At 39.5% G+C, this 17,415-nt stretch overlaps 2 protein-coding genes across 2 annotated transcripts in view; both read left to right on the top strand.

The window, feature by feature from the left end:
- cdk14 (cyclin-dependent kinase 14) overlaps nucleotides 1–17,415 on the top strand; it is a 75,628-nt gene that overhangs the window by 8,028 nt on the left and 50,185 nt on the right. The window lies entirely within an intron of this gene.
- On the top strand, nucleotides 3,468–9,326 carry LOC125785518 (uncharacterized). The gene is made up of 2 exons (XM_049469178.1): nucleotides 3,468–4,178; nucleotides 8,086–9,326. The coding sequence occupies exons 1-2, from the start codon at nucleotides 3,543–3,545 to the stop codon at nucleotides 8,443–8,445; spliced, it is 996 nt and encodes a 331-aa protein (XP_049325135.1). The 5' UTR covers nucleotides 3,468–3,542; the 3' UTR covers nucleotides 8,446–9,326.

The raw sequence follows: 17,415 nt of genomic DNA, 5'->3' as shown, positions 1-17,415 counted from the left end.
AACCTTGCTACCAGTCCAGAAACCAAGAGAGATTCGAAAAGTTGGGTCTTTCCAAAAGAAGATTGTGTTTAACAAGGGTACAGTGAAATAGATAAACTAAACCATGGTGATAAGTAATTTTTTAAGGTCACACTCGACTAAAAAAACAGTACAAATCTAATCTGATTGTGAACAAAAACACTCCTATAGTTCAACAAGCTGAGCCAGAAGGAAGAATAGTCGGTAACATTACAGAAATAATGTTTTAGGAACGTTCTGAAAACGTGGCATATTAATACTTTTGTCTCTTTGTCTCTTTATTGTCTCTTTCTTACACAAGTTTGGGTTTCATTGTTAAACTGATTGTTGTTTTCATGCGTAAATATTTTATTGTCTGTTCACACAGAACAGATATGATTTATCAGAGTGAGAGTACATCACTGCAGGTAATGATTTTAATACTAAATCGTAAATCTAAATCTCCTCTGGGCTTGTCATTATCTATTCTCAGCTGAATTGTTAGTTTGGTGTCGGGAGCCGAAATGAATTTGATAAACCCTTTTTCATCGTTTTGAATACGCCCTGGTTATTTGCAGATTCAGTGTTTAAAGCGTTAGATCATCTCTCTTCTTCTGCTTTCATGAGGAAAAGATGAGATAAGTGTCTCTGTTGTTTCACAGAAGCACCTTGACGAGACGTTTCTTCTTGAAGACAGAGTCGTTTAATAAATTCTCCACTGGAGAGTAGACCACTGGGACCTGATACAAAAACATAGCGTTCTTCACAGAATGACTTTTATAGAAAAGCTGGGCGGAAACAAATGCATAATGTTGGGAGTGAGGTCTTTTCTGTGTCTGATTTATTTATTTATTTAGGGGTTTAAAGATCTTATAAACAGCACATTGCACTATATAACAAACTGTCTAAACTTTTCATAATTGTATCAATTATCAAAAAAGAGAAACACAAAAGGAGTGCACAGTGCAGTCACAAGGACACACATTCAGTCTTTATAAAAATGCTAATTTTGTGCTGCGTTCCATTTCTTGTTATATGATGTTTGGTCCTCAAGCCCTTTTTTAATTTAAATATTGTAAGGAACTACAAGGCTTTTAGGATCATTCTCAAATGTTGTAACTGATGGATTTTTTTTTCTTCGGGCCCCTCCTCCCTTCTTCGTTTATATATACCATATTTTACGGACTATACGGTGCACCGGATTATAAGACTCACTATCCATTAAAGTCTATTTTCTGGTCTATTTTAATACATAAATTGCACCGGATTATAAGGCGCATTGTGTGACACTAGTAAAGAACAGGGGTGTCTCCATGTTCCCCTTCTTCAAAAAAACATTTTCTTTTAAAGTTAAACGAGTGCTGAATGTTAATCTACACAGATTTCTTTCTATCCTGTAAACTGTTCATTTGGGTGAGTAAAGCACTTCTGTTTATTTACAGTAAGTTTAGATTTCCAGATTTCCACTAAGGCTGGTTGCAGCAGAATTAGCATTAGCAGTTAGCGCTAGTAAATGCAGCCCGACGGCGCCACACTGAGAAACTCTAGGTGTTCCGGTAAGCGAGGGTGATATTAGGTAGCGGTTTGTCCCCCTGTAGCTTGTTTTAACACGGTAAACACGCAGGCTATAGTCCAATATACTCGCTTCTGAATGGCAAAATAGCTAATGCTTAGCACAGTTTGTGGCTAATGCTAATACTGCTCCAGCAGTGCTAGCTGTGGTTAACAGCAGGCTACACGCCTATAATACTCACCTCTGAATGGCCTAAGAACTAGCGCTTAGTGATTAATGCTAATGCTGCTCCAGTCTGGGTGCTGGAGAACTAAACTGAAACTCCTGTATAGCTCTGTACTACAGCAGAGTGACTTTACGGCTCCTTAATACCTGACTGATAGAGTTCATACATAAGGAGCACCGGATTATAAAGAGCTCTGATGATTTTTGGCAAAATTAAGGGATTTTGAATGTGCCTCATAGAGTGAAAAATATAGCATATATATTTATCTATCCTGTTTTTGTTTACATGCAGATATAGTTGGGGAGGTTCAGGGTTGGAGGGACCGGGGAGTGAGACGGTGCAATGGGGGTGAAAAAGAAGGGGAACAGGTAGAAAAACAGAAAGAAAACAAATAAACAAACAAGAAAAACAAATAACTACCTATATATGCACATATATACTGTATATCCATATACGCCTGTATACTTAAATATAGTTTAACAGGAAAATCCATGAACATTTGTGCAATTTTACTTAAAGATCTTCACCTACATTCTTTTTTTCGGAGTGAGTGTTTCTGCTTTCTGGTTTTGAGAGTGTGTCTATAGAGATCATCATGAGGATGATTTCTGTCTGGAATTTAGAATTTTGGTCTTGGATGTGGTCTTAGATGTGGTCTTTGTCTTGGATGTCATCGCGGACATGTTTGTAGTCTTGGTCGTGAATGTGGTCTTGGATGTGGTTGTAGTCTTGGTCGTGGTCTAGGACAAGATTTTGGTCGTGATCTTTACAAGATCTTAGATGTGGAGTTGGACATGGTCTTGGATGTGGTGTTGGTTGTGGTTTTGGACGTGGTCTTAGATGTGAACTTGGTCTTGGATGTCATCAGGGTCTTGGACGTGGTCCTGGACACTGCCTTGGTTGTGGTCTTGGTCATGTTCTTGGACATGGTCTTGGTCGTGGTCTTAAACATGGTGTAGTCTTTGTTGTGTTCTTGGACGTGGTGTGGTCTTGGACACTGTCTTGGTTGTGGTCTTGGATGTGGTCTTGGATGTGGAGTTGGACTTGAACTTGGTTTTGGATGTCATCAGGGTCTTGCACATGGTCCTGGATACTGTCTTGGTTGTGGTCATGGTCTTGGACAAGATGTTAGTCATGGTCTTGGACACGGTCTTAGATGTGGTTTTGGATGTGGAGTTGGACATGGTCCTCGACGTGGTCTTGGATGTGAACTTGGTCTTGGATGTCATCACGGTCTTGGATGTGGTCTTGGACACGGTCTTGGTTGTGGTTTTGGACGTGTTCTTGGATGTGGTCTTGGACCTGTTCTTGCATGTTGGATGTTGGCTGTGAGGATGCTTTCTGTGATGCAGGTGTAGAAGTTCTGCAGCACCTTGGAAGCCAGAGTGTTGGGTGATCACCATCATTCTGGAGAACATGGTTCCACTACTCCACAGCTCAGTGCTTTATATCCCTGACGTGCCTGGCATTAGGTTGGCATGGTGCCACTAGGTTCATGTGTAAATTATTGTTTTTCTAATTTGGGGTTTGTGTATCATTTTCTACAGTAAAATTTACCTTGTGTGACCTGCGTTCAGGTCGATGTTTAAACCTGGACTTTGTTTGATTAAACTGAATCTGAGTGTTTGTGTTTGAGTTACTGTTGGTTGTGGGAGGTGGAGCTGCAGGTGCTGCAATCTGATTGGAGGGTCAAAGGCAGTACACAGAGTAGAAATGTGTACAAAACTTCATGTTTAGAAACGCTGCATCACACAGCTTCTGGTCCTGTCCGAACGCTTCTGTGAGCGTTTATCTCCTGCCGTGACGATGGGTGGAGGATGGTCAGAAGAAGAAAAGGAGAAGTTTGCTGCTGAGCTTTTCCAGTCTGTCCAGGGGACTTCAGTGATGCCTGATATTGGCATTGACTACTCCATACTGAAGTACTCGGGACTGAACTCGTCCTCTGCTCTGGACGACTACTCTTCTCAGCTTATCGACCTGTCCATTTTAGGCTACATGAAGGACCTGGGTTCTGCTTTATCGAATTTTAACAACGTACCGAACGCTGTGGGGCTCGGGGCTCTGCTTATCTCCATACTTCTGGACACCATGATTGGTCTGAAGAAGACCGAAGATGAAGCAAATGTGTCGGGAATGATGCGGCGGGTGTTCGCTGAAGAAAAGGCCTCGGATGTCCGAGACTTCATGGATGAGTACATCAAACGCTTTAGTTTAAAAATGCACAATCCTGAAGAGCTGCTGTACGAAACTAAACGCTTGGAGGAACAGCTCAGCAACGGGCTGACCCGGCTCAGGAACTCCATGCTCCACGATAACCAAATCAGCACACGTTCAATGAAGCACTGGACCAACGGCGCGGCGTTCCACCTGCAGATGTTCATCCACAAGGCCCGGATGGAGGTGGGGAAAAGTGAGAGGTCGAGTTCTGAGCTCAACAGGCAGGTGCTGTCAGTCGGCGAACTGGCCGATCAGTACGGAAACGACCTTAATGACCTCCTAACCAAGTATGAGGCTTACAAACGTTCTACCATCTACATTGGCACAACAAGAAGTAGCTGTGGTGGAACAATGGGTGGAAGATCTTGCATACGAAATAACTGTGCACATTATGATAATGAGTTAAAAACACATGCTGGGTTTGAAAATAATGTAGTTGCAGACAATTGCGTATCCATAAAAGAAACCTATCAGAACTACATGTTTAAGAACTGGAATTTGCTTAAAGAGCTCAGGGAGTATTTCCCCTCCATCAAACAGAACCTCAGAGTGACGATAATGCAGAACACGACCTTTTCCATCGAGATAGATAGAACAGATAACTGAAGGTAATTCTACTTATGGCCTATGATTGGCTGTAGTGTTGAGCTGTAGTGAGGATTCTTAATTTGCCCTCAGACTTAGTATACCTGTAGTTCTGCCTCAGTTTAGCTAATTTTACCTTATTTACAACTTTATTTTGTAATTGCTGCAGTTCTACAATTTAATTTCAAAGATGTAACCCTTTTCTTTGCAGCTTCTGACCCAATTAAACTTTGTAAATATTGTTTTTTTTTAAATAAAGTTCTAATGGAAAACAGCCAAACTTAATAACTTTTAGCTGTCTTGTTTTTTTTTTTGTTTTGGGAATATTTGGTTGTTTTGTATTATTATATTATAAACTAAACTCTGTATTCTGTATTTTCTGTATTCTGCATTTTCTCTTTGTCCTGTGATCATGTTTCTGTAAAGCTGCTTTGTGCCAACACCAGTTGTAAAAAGCGCTATACAAATAAATTTGATTTGATTTGATTTGATAAACTGCTGTAGGCTGAATGGGTGGAGCTAAACTATACTAAAAGTGTATGTTTGTTCAAGTTTATTACAACAATATTTGGCTGTTTTAAGTTTTATTAATGTTTACACTACCACTCAAAATTTGGGATCACAGTGAAATGTTCTTGTTTTTAATAGAAACACGCTTAAGATTATTAAATAAATCAAATAAACAGGACATTTTGCCTTCATCAAAGAAGCCAACTTTTGCAGCAATTACAGCCTGGCAGAATCTAGGCATTTTTGTTGTCAACTTTTAGAGATAATCTGATGTGATTTCACCCCATGCTTCCTGTTAAATATTGTGACACAATCTGGAGGTATGTTTGAGATCATTATCCTGTTGTAGGATAAAATTGGTCCAATCAGGCGCTTTCCACAGGGTATGGCTTGTGGTTCTTGCACAGTTGTGCATCAGGGCCTCCTACTCCTTTTTCTGTACTCCTTTTTCTGTACTCCTTTTTCTGTACTTGTTAGAGCCTGGCAAAATCGTGCATTCAGTAGCCTTCCTTCCTTAACACAACAATGGACTGACAGGTCTCTAAAGAAAGTTGTTTCTTTCTGGCCATTTTGAGCCTGTAAGCAATTTAACAACTGCTGATGCTTCTGAAACTAAACTAATCTAAAATGTTGGTGTACTGTTTTTCAGCTGTGCATCACAATTAAGCAAGGGTGTCCTAATAACCAATACGCCCAATAACATCTTTAACTTGGATTGGCGCCCTGGGGTTTGTTTCACTAACATTGTGATGTGCGTGCAAAGATCCGCCACATGCGACGCTTTTCTGCACTTGTAGCGTTTTACAAAACAATCACAGTCGCAGAAACTGAGCGCAAATCGCAATCAGACACTCTGTGATCATTTAACCCCAAATACACATTTAACCTCTTAATATCAGCTGTAATTACTTTTTAACAATCAAATCACTATAATGCTCTACACATTACAGAGAATAAAATGCATTCCTTGTCAGGGCACACGCCAATTTTGTACTACATGTCACATAAATTGGATTACAATCAAATTTAAGGTAAAACTTGCTTTTTTCCTACATATTCCCACTGCAGTTATATTATGTTTAATAATATGGTTTAAATGCATATTTTAATAAATCATGAATTATTTCTGTAAAATAACGGTATACCAAAACATGATTTGGTTGAAAAAAGTCATAGATATATAACCATCTTTATGTATATATATATATATATATATATATATATATATATATATATATATATATATAATGAACTCTAATATATATTAATCTATCAATCAAACAAACTTTATTTCCACTTGGTAAATACATTGAGGGTAACCTTCATTTTTAATGCAGCTGAGCTTATACTACATTAAAGGTATTTAAAATGACAAATTATAAAAACAAGCAAACAATAGAATATTTAATTAAGAAGAAATTATTCAAAATAAAAAAATTATGCAGACAGTCTACAATGTAAAAGTGGAATAATAAAATATAAACACAATAAAATAAATAATAATAATACACATTATAATAGTATTAATAACATTAATAATCACTTTTTTTATTATTTTAAATATTAGGTATAAACTGAGTCATTTTGTCATTTATGTAGGCTATGTTATTCAGACATTGCACGCATAATGTTTTCTAACAACAGTAACTGTAATGTGGAGTAACATGTTTAGGTTGTAAAGTCACCTTTAGATTTAACCAATAATAAACAGAAGTACAGGAAAAATGATTAGTTCTAAGTTTTCAGATTTATTTTAGCAAATGTCACACACCCTCACCCCCCAATGTCAAACCCACTTCTACGCTGTTGAATCTCTGAATATCTTTTCTGTATATTCAGAGTCCCCTGAACTCTGATTAAGCTGGGCACAGATAGTACACTGCTACGAACACTAAATAAATACCCCTTACTACCAGTTTTATATCAGTTTCTGTTGTGGTTCTTTTATTTGGCTAGAAACATTTAACGCTTGGTTACATAAGCTGAACTGTGAAGCAGACTTTTATTTTGAAACCGAGTATCAGCGCTAGGCTCCACCCTCCTCAGTTCTCTCTGAATCTTGGAGAGGAGAGGTGGGTGTTTACACTGCTCTTCCTAAAACACTGTTTAAAAGTAGTTTAAGTGCTTATAATGCAGTAAGTTAGTTAGTTAGTGTTATTTTAGTACTGAGAGGAAGATACTGAGGGTTGTGTTTTTAGTAATTTTGTGTAGAGAGTGTTGTAATTAGTACAGCTGACTAAATGGAGTTAATGGATTAATGGATTAATGGAGATTGTATCAAGGCTCAAGGGAAGAGACAGAGACACACATCAGCTACATCCAAACGTTTCTGCGAGCGTTTATCTCCTGCCGTGATGATGGGTGGAGGATTGTCGAAGTGTGGAAGATTTTCGATGGGTGGAGGATGGTCAGAAGAAAAAAAGGAGAAGTTTGCTGCTGAGCTTTTCCAGTCTGTCCAGGGACTTCAGTGATGCCTGATATTGGTATTGACGACTCCATACTGAAGTACTCGGGACTGAACTCGTCCTCTGCTCTGGACGACTACTCTTCTCAGCTTATTGACCTGATCAGTCAGGGATCAGGCTACATGAAGGACCTGGGTTCTGCTTTATCCAGTTTCACCATCATCCCGAACGCTGTGGGGCTCGGAGCTCTGATCATCTCCGTACTCCTGGACACCATCGTTACTGGTCTGAAGAACACAGAAGATGAAGCGAATGTGTCGGGAATGATGCGGCGGGTGTTCGCTGAAGAAAAGGCCTCGGATGTCCGAGACTTCATGTCTGAGTACATCAAACCCTTTAGTTTAAAAATGCACAATCCTGAAGAGCTGCTGTCTGAAACTAACCGCTTGGAGAAAAAGCTCAGCAACGGGCTGACTCGGCTCAGGAACTCCATGCTCCACGATAACCAAATCAGCACACGTTCAATGAAGCACTGGACCAACGGCGCGGTGTTCCACCTGCAGATGTTCATCCACAAGGCCCGGATGGAGGTGGCGATAAGCGGGAGTTCCAGTTCTGAGCTCGACAGGCAGGTGCTGTCAGTCGGAGAACTGGCCGAACATTACGGAAACGACATGAAAAACCTTCTAACCAAGTATGAGGCTTACAAACGTTCTACCATCCAAACCATCACAGACAAGCAGAGTGTTCTAACACTAGGTGAAGGGGCAGTAATGACGGCTTTTAACTCTGTACATTTCGATACAGAGTTAAATACGCAAGCTGGGTTGGATCGGAACTATATGTTTAAGAACTGGAATCTGCTTAAAGAGCTCAGGGAGTATTTCCCCTCCATCAAACAAAACCTTAAAGAGACGATAATGCAGAACACGACCTTTTCCATCGAGAAGTTCTTACCTGCTCCAGAAAGAAATGATAGAACAGATAACTGAATGTAACTGTAACTACAGCCTATGATTAGCTTAAGAATCCAGTGAGGACTCTTAATTTAACCTAAGACTTAATTTATATGTAGATAGATAGATAGATAGATAGATAGATAGATAGATAGATAGATAGATAGATAGATAGATCCCAAAGGAAATGTAGGCATCCAGCAGCAACAACACAATACAATAAGAAGCATATTAAACATAAATTAAAACACAGAATAATAGAAAAAATATATAAGACTATAAAAAACGTACTATACAAGGTAAGGATCTATCTGTAAACGGAGCAGTGCAGTAGATGTTGCTAATGGTCATTAAATTATAAAATAATAATTAACAGAGTAAAGTGCAATGTGCAATGACATTGATTACGAAAGTGACTGATGTGACATAAAAATATAATATAAATATGCATCTGTAACAAATATAGTTCTAAAAAGAGAATGTGAATATGAGAATACCCAATCATGAGTAAAGTGTACTTGAATGTATGCCTCAGTTTCACTTATTTTACCTTATTTACAACTTTATTTTGTAAATTGTGCAGTTCTACAATTTAATTTCATAGATTTAACCCTTTACTTTGCAGCATCTGACCCAATTAAACTGTGGAAATCTTTTTTTTTTTATTATTATTATTATTAAGTGTTAGTGGAAAACAGCCAAACTTTTATCTTTCTGTTGATTTTTCATGTCTGGTATATTTGGTTGTTTTTTATTATGTTAATCTGTGATTTAAATACTGCATGCATGTCTCTATTAATGTACTCATTTATTTGCTTATTTGCATATATCCTACATTTTACCCCACATCTTCCGTCCTGATGTTACACGCATGAAAAAAAGAACAATAAAGTGCTGAAAATCCAAGTTTGGACACACCTCCTCTCATTCAGTGTGTTTTCTTTCTTTTATGATTTTGTACATTTAATATTGAAGACTATATTAAAGCTCTACAGGAACACATGCAGAATTATTTAATAAACAAAAAGTGTTAAAAATAATATTTTCTACTTTAGATTCTTTTAAGTGTCACATTTATCTCTGAGTTCAGATCTGCAGACTCTTGATATTTTAATCTCAGTATCTTCATGAGGAGAATCACCTGGAATAGTTTTCTCAGAGTCTTGAAGGAAGGAGTTTCTGGAGGTGCTGAACAATAGCTGCTGTTTTTCCTTCACACTGTGAAGCTCCAGCTCATCCAGGGGTGTTGCTAGCTCTTCACTGTAATACACTACAGGAAGTGTAGGGGGAGCTCTATAATGCTCTATAATGTTCACATGACCCACACTCTCCTTCTTCTCATTCTGTCCTCTCTCTCTCTCTCTGTCTCTGAGCAGTTTGTGGAAAAATAGAGAAATGCCAGCCTCCCTGTTTTCCCTTTTATGGCTAATATGTGTGTGTGTGTGTGTGTGTTTGTGTCATTTTTTTGTTATTTTTGTTCAGCTTCTGAAATATTTTCCTAATAAGTCAGTGCTGCTCTTTTAATCCTTTTCCCCTGAAAACCAGATTCACTTTTATTTTTATCTCTTTAAATCATTTTTATTTCTTTGTTTTAAATGTGCTGCTTCTCTTATTGTGTAAGAACTAAAATGTAAATGCAGGCTGTAGGCGGAATGGGTGGAGCTAAACTAAAGTAAACGAGAAGGGTAATGCTGCAGGCCGGCGCCCCAGTGGGCGTGGCTAAAGGGCGGAGCATGTGTCAATCATTTTCGACTGCAGTCAATCAGATACTACACTTTCGTTGTCAATCACTTTTTACTAAGCCAATCCTCAGACAGACCAAGCTGTCCATCATTTTTTACTGCAGCCAATCACCTTAACAGATCTGTTAAAAGAAGGCGGAAACTGTGGTGCTACCGGTTAAACGTAGCGTCATTTAAACTTCTGAACAGCGGTGAAGCTGAATGTGTATAAGTATTTTACACAATACTACATTAACAGTTTAAACACATTTATGTGCTACTGTAGTTAGTCCTGCCTATATGCCACTCTTAAACAGAAGTAACTGAATGAAAACGTTAGAAAAGCCCTGACTTTTTAAAGATTAAAATACTCGTTTTTACGGAATGGCACTTTCGTGATTTTTTTCCTTTATTGCAGTAATTGCATTAAATCGTGTATACGTATGTATGTGTATATATACATATATATATATATATATATATATATATATATATATATATACATACATATATATATATATATATATATATATATACACACACATACATATACACGATTTAATGCAATTACTGCAATAAAGGAAAAAAATCACGAAAGTGCCATTCCGTAAAAACGAGTATTTTAATCTTTGATTTAAAAATATCTAAAGTCAGGGCTTTTCTAACGTTTTCATTCAGTTACTTCTGTTTAAGAGTGGCATATAGGCAGGACTAACTACAGTAGCACATAAATGTGTTTAAACTGTAAACTGTAAAAGTATTTTGTAAAATACTTATACAAATTCAGCTTCACCGCTGTTCAGAAGTTTAAATGACGCTACGTTTAACCGGTAGCACCACAGTTTCCGCCTTCTTTTAACAGATCTGTTAAGGTGATTGGCTGCAGTAAAAAATGATGGACAGCTTGGTCTGTCTGAGGATTGGCTTAATAAAAAGTGATTGACAACGAAAGTGTAGTATCTGATTGGCTGCAGTCGAAAATGATTGACACATGCTCCGCCCTTTAGCCACGCCCACTGGGGCTCTGGCCTGCAGCATTACATAGATGAAGTAAACTGGGTGTATAGAGTGTAAAATAGTATATAGAGTGCTCTGATGCACAGAAATGTTCTGAATCCAGAAACCGGTATAAAGTTTTAATGTACATTACATTATATTACATTTGGCAGAAACTTTTATGCAGAACAACTTACAAACACGCAGCTGTGGGCTAATAAGTGCATTAAGGATTTGCTCAAATGTAAATTGTAATTTTTTTTGAACAATTGTTTAATTAATTTGCCAGTGAATTATTGAAATTATTTAAATGTATTCCGTATTTCTTTTCAGGTAAAAAGGGACTATACATTTACCATAGCTGTGGTATTCTAATAATACATTTACCTCAGCAGTGCTATTCTAATCATACATTTACCTCAGTAATGCTATTCTAATAATACATTTACCTCAGCAGTGCTATTCTAATCATACATTTACCTCAGTAATGCTATTCTAATAATACATTTACCTCAGTAATGCTATTCTAATCATACATTTACCACTGCAGTGCTCTTCTAATCATATATTTACCACAGCAGTGCTATTCTAATCATACATTTATCTCAGTCCTTTTTTAATGTATTAGAGGTATTTTTGCTTATTTGTTTGAGTACTGAAAATGCTTTTTGGCCATGTTTCGGTAAACACTGCTGTAAACTGCATGCAGTGTTTTAATGTTTTACAGTGTATGGTTCTGAAGAACTGCACTGAGGCTTTATGGGTCTAAAACTCACTGGATCAGAACCAGTTAGGATATAAGGACTGATTCCTCCTCTGGCTAATGTTTCAGAGCAGTTAGCGGGTCAGTCGGAAACCCGTCTCAGCTGTAATGGTGTGTGTGTGTGTGTGTATGTGTGTGTGTGTGTGTGGACGGTTCCACCCATTGCTCCACTGTGGAAATATGCGGAACGTTCTGGAAATGTCAGAGATTCAGAGCAGCACAACAGGATGTCCATGTATAATGCAGCAGCAGATCAGCTTAAATAAAGCCTGAACTGAAGGCCTGTTCAGAGTGTGTGTGTGTGTGTGTGTGTGTGTGTGTGGTGGATTTTTAGGATTTAATTTTGGAGCTGAGTTGATATGTTAGTACTTTATTTGGGATGAGTTGGAGTTTAGAATCGGATCTGTGATGTAGATCTACATTTTTTATGTTTTTTTATTTTATAAAATCAGTGGAGAAATACACAATATAGTAAAACAACAAACCACTCTAAACAAAGTTTCAGAAGTCCTTCACTCGTCACCATTACACTCTGGAGCTTCATTCTTAAAAAAATAGTTTTCTTAAATATCAGTCTGTTCTTCCTCAGTGCTGCTCTGTTCATTAACATCATTCTGAACAGATTTCACTCATTCAAACAGCTCAGTATTCTGGTTAAAGTTCAGTTTTAACGCTCTACTTTCCAAAGTCTGTTTTAATGCTCTACTTATTAAAAAGCTCAGTTTAAATGCTCTACGTACTAAAAATAGTTTCAACGCTCTACTTACTAACAAAGCTCAGTTTTAACGCTTTACTTACTTTAACAACTCAGTTTTAATGCTGTTCTTCCAATAAAAAGGTCAATTTCCAGTGCTTTTTGTTGGATATAAGCTTTCTTTATTTGTTAGCTGCGTTAACCTCGTAGCTCCAGTGCTAATAGGTGGAAATAAGCTTTTTAGTAAAGCGGGTGAGGCTGGCGTACGGCTGTAATGATAACAGTGTTTATATAATAGCTGAGGGTGTAGCTGCTGTGTGGGTGGTGTGTGGTACCTCGTCTTTAGCATTAGCGTTAGCGGAGTGAAGAGCCGCCGGGCTGCTAATGACCCTCTCAGTTCCACTCAGATGAATGAGGCTCTTTATGGTGTCAATAGAGGTCATTTGCAGCTGAATGGCGGGGTGATCCGGCGCTTCAGAATGAGATGATTTATTCTGATTTGGTTTCTCAGATCTGAGCTCAGGATAAATAGATTGACTCATCAGTAGAACGTCGGGCTGGAGAGCTGCAGGTTTCACCCAAAAAAACGTTTACCCGACTGTTTCAGTGACGCATTCATACACTGGATACAATATTACATTTTTATTAAATTTTTTACATGACTTACCAACTTTCAGACGCTTTCCTGCAGTGCTAAGCCATGGGGTATAATGTAAAAAATAATAAAAATGATCAAAGATGAGTAGATTAGCAGATTTTTGGCTGATGGTGGTGATGGTGTACAGTGCTGTGTGGATGGTGGTGGTGGTGTACAGTGCTGTGTGGATGATGGTGGTGATGGTGTACAGTGCTGTGTGAATGATGGTAGTTATGGTGTACAGTGCTGTGTGGATGATGGTGATGGTGTACAGTGCTGTGTGGATGATGGTAGTTATGGTGTACAGTGCTGTGTGGGTGATGGTGGTGATGGTAGTGATGGTGTGCAGTGCTATGTAAATGATGGTGGTGATGGTATACAGTGCTGTGTGAATGATGGTAGTTATGGTGTACAGTGCTGTGTGGATGATGGTGGTGATGGTGTACAGTGCTATGTAAATGATGGTGGTGATGGTGTACAGTGCTGTGTGAATGATGGTAGTTATGGTGTACAGTGCTGTGTGGATGATGGTGGTGATGGTGTACAGTGCTGTGTGGATGGTGGTGATGGTGTACAGTGCTATGTAAATGATGGTGGTGATGGTGTACAGTGCTGTGTGAATGATGGTAGTTATGGTGTACAGTGCTGTGTGGATGATGGTGGTGATGGTGTACAGTGCTGTGTGGATGATGGTGGTGATGGTAGTGATGGTGTGCAGTGCTATGTAAATGATGGTGGTGATGGTGTACAGTGCTGTGTGAATGATGGTGGTGATGGTAGTGATGGTGTGCAGTGCTATGTAAATGATGGTGGTGATGGTGTACAGTGCTGTGTGAATGATGGTAGTTATGGTGTACAGTGCTATGTGAATGATGGTGGTGATGGTGTACAGTGCTGTGTGGATGGTGGTGGTGGAGTACAGTGCTATGTGAATGATGGTGGTGATGGTGTACAGTGCTGTGTGGATGTTGATGGTGGTGGTGTACAGTGCAGTGTGGATGGTGGTGGTGGTGGTGGTTATGTACAGTGTTGTGTGGATGGTGGTGGTGATGGTGTACAGTGCCGTGTGGATGGTGGTGGTGGTGGTGGTTATGTACAGTGTTGTGTGGATGGTGGTGGTGATGGTGTACAGTGCCGTGTGGATGGTAGTTGTGATGGTGTACAGTGCGGTGTGAATGATGGTGATGGTGATGGTGTACAGTGCCGTGTGGATGGTAGTTGTGATGGTGTACAGTGCTGTGTGGATGATGGTGGTGGAGTACAGTGCTGTGTGAATGATGGTGGTGATGGTGTACAGTGCTGTGTGGATGTTGATGGTGTACAGTGTTGTGTGGATGGTAGTGGTGGTGTACAGTGCAGTGTGGATGGTGGTGGTGGTGGTGGTTATGTACAGTGTTGTGTGGATGGTGGTGGTGATGGTGTACAGTGCCGTGTGGATGGTAGTTGTGATGGTGTACAGTGCGGTGTGAATGATGGTGATGGTGATGGTGTACAGTGCCGTGTGGATGGTAGTTGTGATGGTGTACAGTGCCGTGTGAATGATGGTGATGGTATACAGTATTGTGTGGATGGTGATGGTGGTTGTAGTGAGTTGGTTGTGAGTTTGAAGAGTCTGAGCTCCAACAGCTCCACCCAGCTGCACTCTGTAGGAACTCTGTAACCAGATCTGTCTATGAACCAATCAGATTTCACCCGTCAGGACTGTCCTGGGCGAGAGAGAGAGAGAGCGAGAGATGATCCTGTAACCTGAGATGGATGAAACTCTCCACTTTAGCTCTGAAACAACAATACGGCCGAGAGATAACCGAATTACTCAGAAAGAGAGAGAGAGGGGGAGAGAGAGGGAGGGATAGAAAGGGTAATGGCCGGAAGGAAGGAAGTGTATCAGAGTAAATAATGGGTGAAGGATCTGATGAGATGAGATGGGATGGGATGAGATGTGGAGTTACAGGTGGTGATTATGTAGAACCTTGGGTAGAGATGGGCGTGGGCGATCAAGCAAAAGTGAAAATATTTCAAATTGAACATTTTTACATCGTCTTTGAGGAAGAAGTGTGGCCTAAAAAAAGTCCTGAATGATAGTGATCGGCGATCACTTAAAAAATTGGTGAAATCAAATCGAAGAAAGACAACAGTAGAACTCGGGGATATGTTGGTTAATAGTGAAAGTAAGAGCTTTACCACGAGTACACACTGCAGTGAAGAGAACTGAAGAGATTAAACAGCTGTGTATCTTTAAGAAAAGCTCTTATCAGTGAGAAAAAAACAGATAAAACAGCTTCAGTTTACTAGAGAGAGTAAAGTTCAGACTCTGGATCAGTGGAAGAAGATCATGAGAAGATCTGATGAGTCCAGATTTACCCAGAGTTCCAGAGTGATGTAATCACTAGTGCTACCGTACAAACCTGTGGGGACGGAGCTTTGGTCTGTGGATGCTGCAGTTGGTCAGGTCTGGGTGATTAAATATATACATCTCTCGCTCTTTCTCTCTCTCTCTCTGTCTCTCTCTCTGTCTCTCTCTCGCCCTGCAGGGTGTTAGATGTGTTGTAGTGAATTATACATGCTGCTCACAACTCTGCCTTTCAGCTAACACACACACACACACACACACTTGTTGGGAGAGCTCCAGCTGCAGTGAGTGAGCTGTATGGGAAGCCCCTTTAGCACTAGCATTAGCATTAGCCTGGTTGTTTTGTTCTTATGGTCAGTCAAAAAGCATTAGTTTTACCAGAGGTGTGAAGTAATGAAGTACAAATACTTCACATTACTTAAGTAGTTAGTGAAGTAATTATTTTTACATTTTCACACATTTAACTGTCTACTCCTTACATTTGAATAGTATTTTTTTCAATACTAGTATCTATACTTCTACCTACAGAGTAAAGAATGGAGATACTTTACACACTTTTGAGATTTACATAGCGCTAACCACATAATAGCATAATTTGGCTTAACTCAGTTTAGTTTAGCTTGAGATGGGATTAGGTTCTCAGGGGGACGTCTGTGAAAAATATTTCACACTTCTACTCTTTAGTGATAAAACTCCTGCATCCGGACTGCAATTAAAAAAACAGGAGGATCAGTGAGTTTTTAGTTTTTCTCGGTCACATGACATCATCACGTTCAGTAGCTCCTCCATTTCCAGTTGCTGTTGTGTTTTTCATGTGGATCTCCATGGAAACCGTGGCGCGCTCAAAGTGTAATTACGATGCGTGGCAGTGGACAAATATCTATTTTATTAAAGGCGAGGAGACAAAACTCTCAGAGGATGTCTGAGAAAAACACGTACATGATTGTTCTGGACAGGAATAAAATCACAGAGGATAAAAACCCCACAAAAACATGAAATTACCCAGAACCCGCTGAGAAACTAATCCTGTTTGGATTGGGCTATAGTTTAGTTTTGCTTAGCTAAATGTTAATTTATCCCCACCCATAAATTCCAGTGTAGTATTTCCAAAATAATAATAATAATAATAGGTGCAAATAAAAGCGTAACAGTGGAGTTGAGGGAGTGTATGTGTGTGTGTTTAAGTAAGCAAGTTTGTGAGTGTGTGTGTGCGTGGGTGTGTGTGTGTGTGTGTGTGTGCGTGTGTGTGGGTGGGTGATTGTTGCTGATGCCAGTAATGATGTTCTAGGTTGAATTTCACTGAAGCAGCGCTGACCCTTAAAAGTGTGTGTTTGTGCATAGTGTACACTCACCGGCCACTTTATTAGGTACACCTGTCCGACTGCTCATTCACGCAAATGTCGAATCAGCCAATCGCATGGCAGCAACTCAATAATGCATTTAGTCATGTAGACATGGCTAAAGACGATCCGCTCATCAGAATGGAGAAGAAAGGTGATTCAAGTGATTTTGAACGTGGATGTTGGTGCCAGACGGGCTGATCTGAGTATTTCAGAAACTGCTGATCTACTGGGAACTTCAACCACAACCATCTCTAGAGTTTACAGAGTTTACATCTCTAGAGTTTACCGAAAAAATCAGAGAAAATATCCAGTGAGCTGCAGTTCAGTTCTGTGGGAGCAAATGCCTTGTATAGGTCAGAGGTCAGAGGAGAACGATCAGACTGGTTCCAGCTGACAGAACGAGAACAGTAACTCAAATAACCACTCGTTACAACCGAGGTCTGCAGAAGAACATCAGCCCAACACATCCAACCTTGAGGAGGATGATGATCTACAGCAGCAG

Source organism: Astyanax mexicanus, chromosome 1, assembly GCF_023375975.1.
Source record: "Astyanax mexicanus isolate ESR-SI-001 chromosome 1, AstMex3_surface, whole genome shotgun sequence".
In the NCBI taxonomy this organism is placed as follows: domain Eukaryota; kingdom Metazoa; phylum Chordata; class Actinopteri; order Characiformes; family Acestrorhamphidae; genus Astyanax; species Astyanax mexicanus.
Note: the sequence above shows the minus strand (reverse complement) of the source record. Positions and strands in the feature narration are given on the sequence as shown.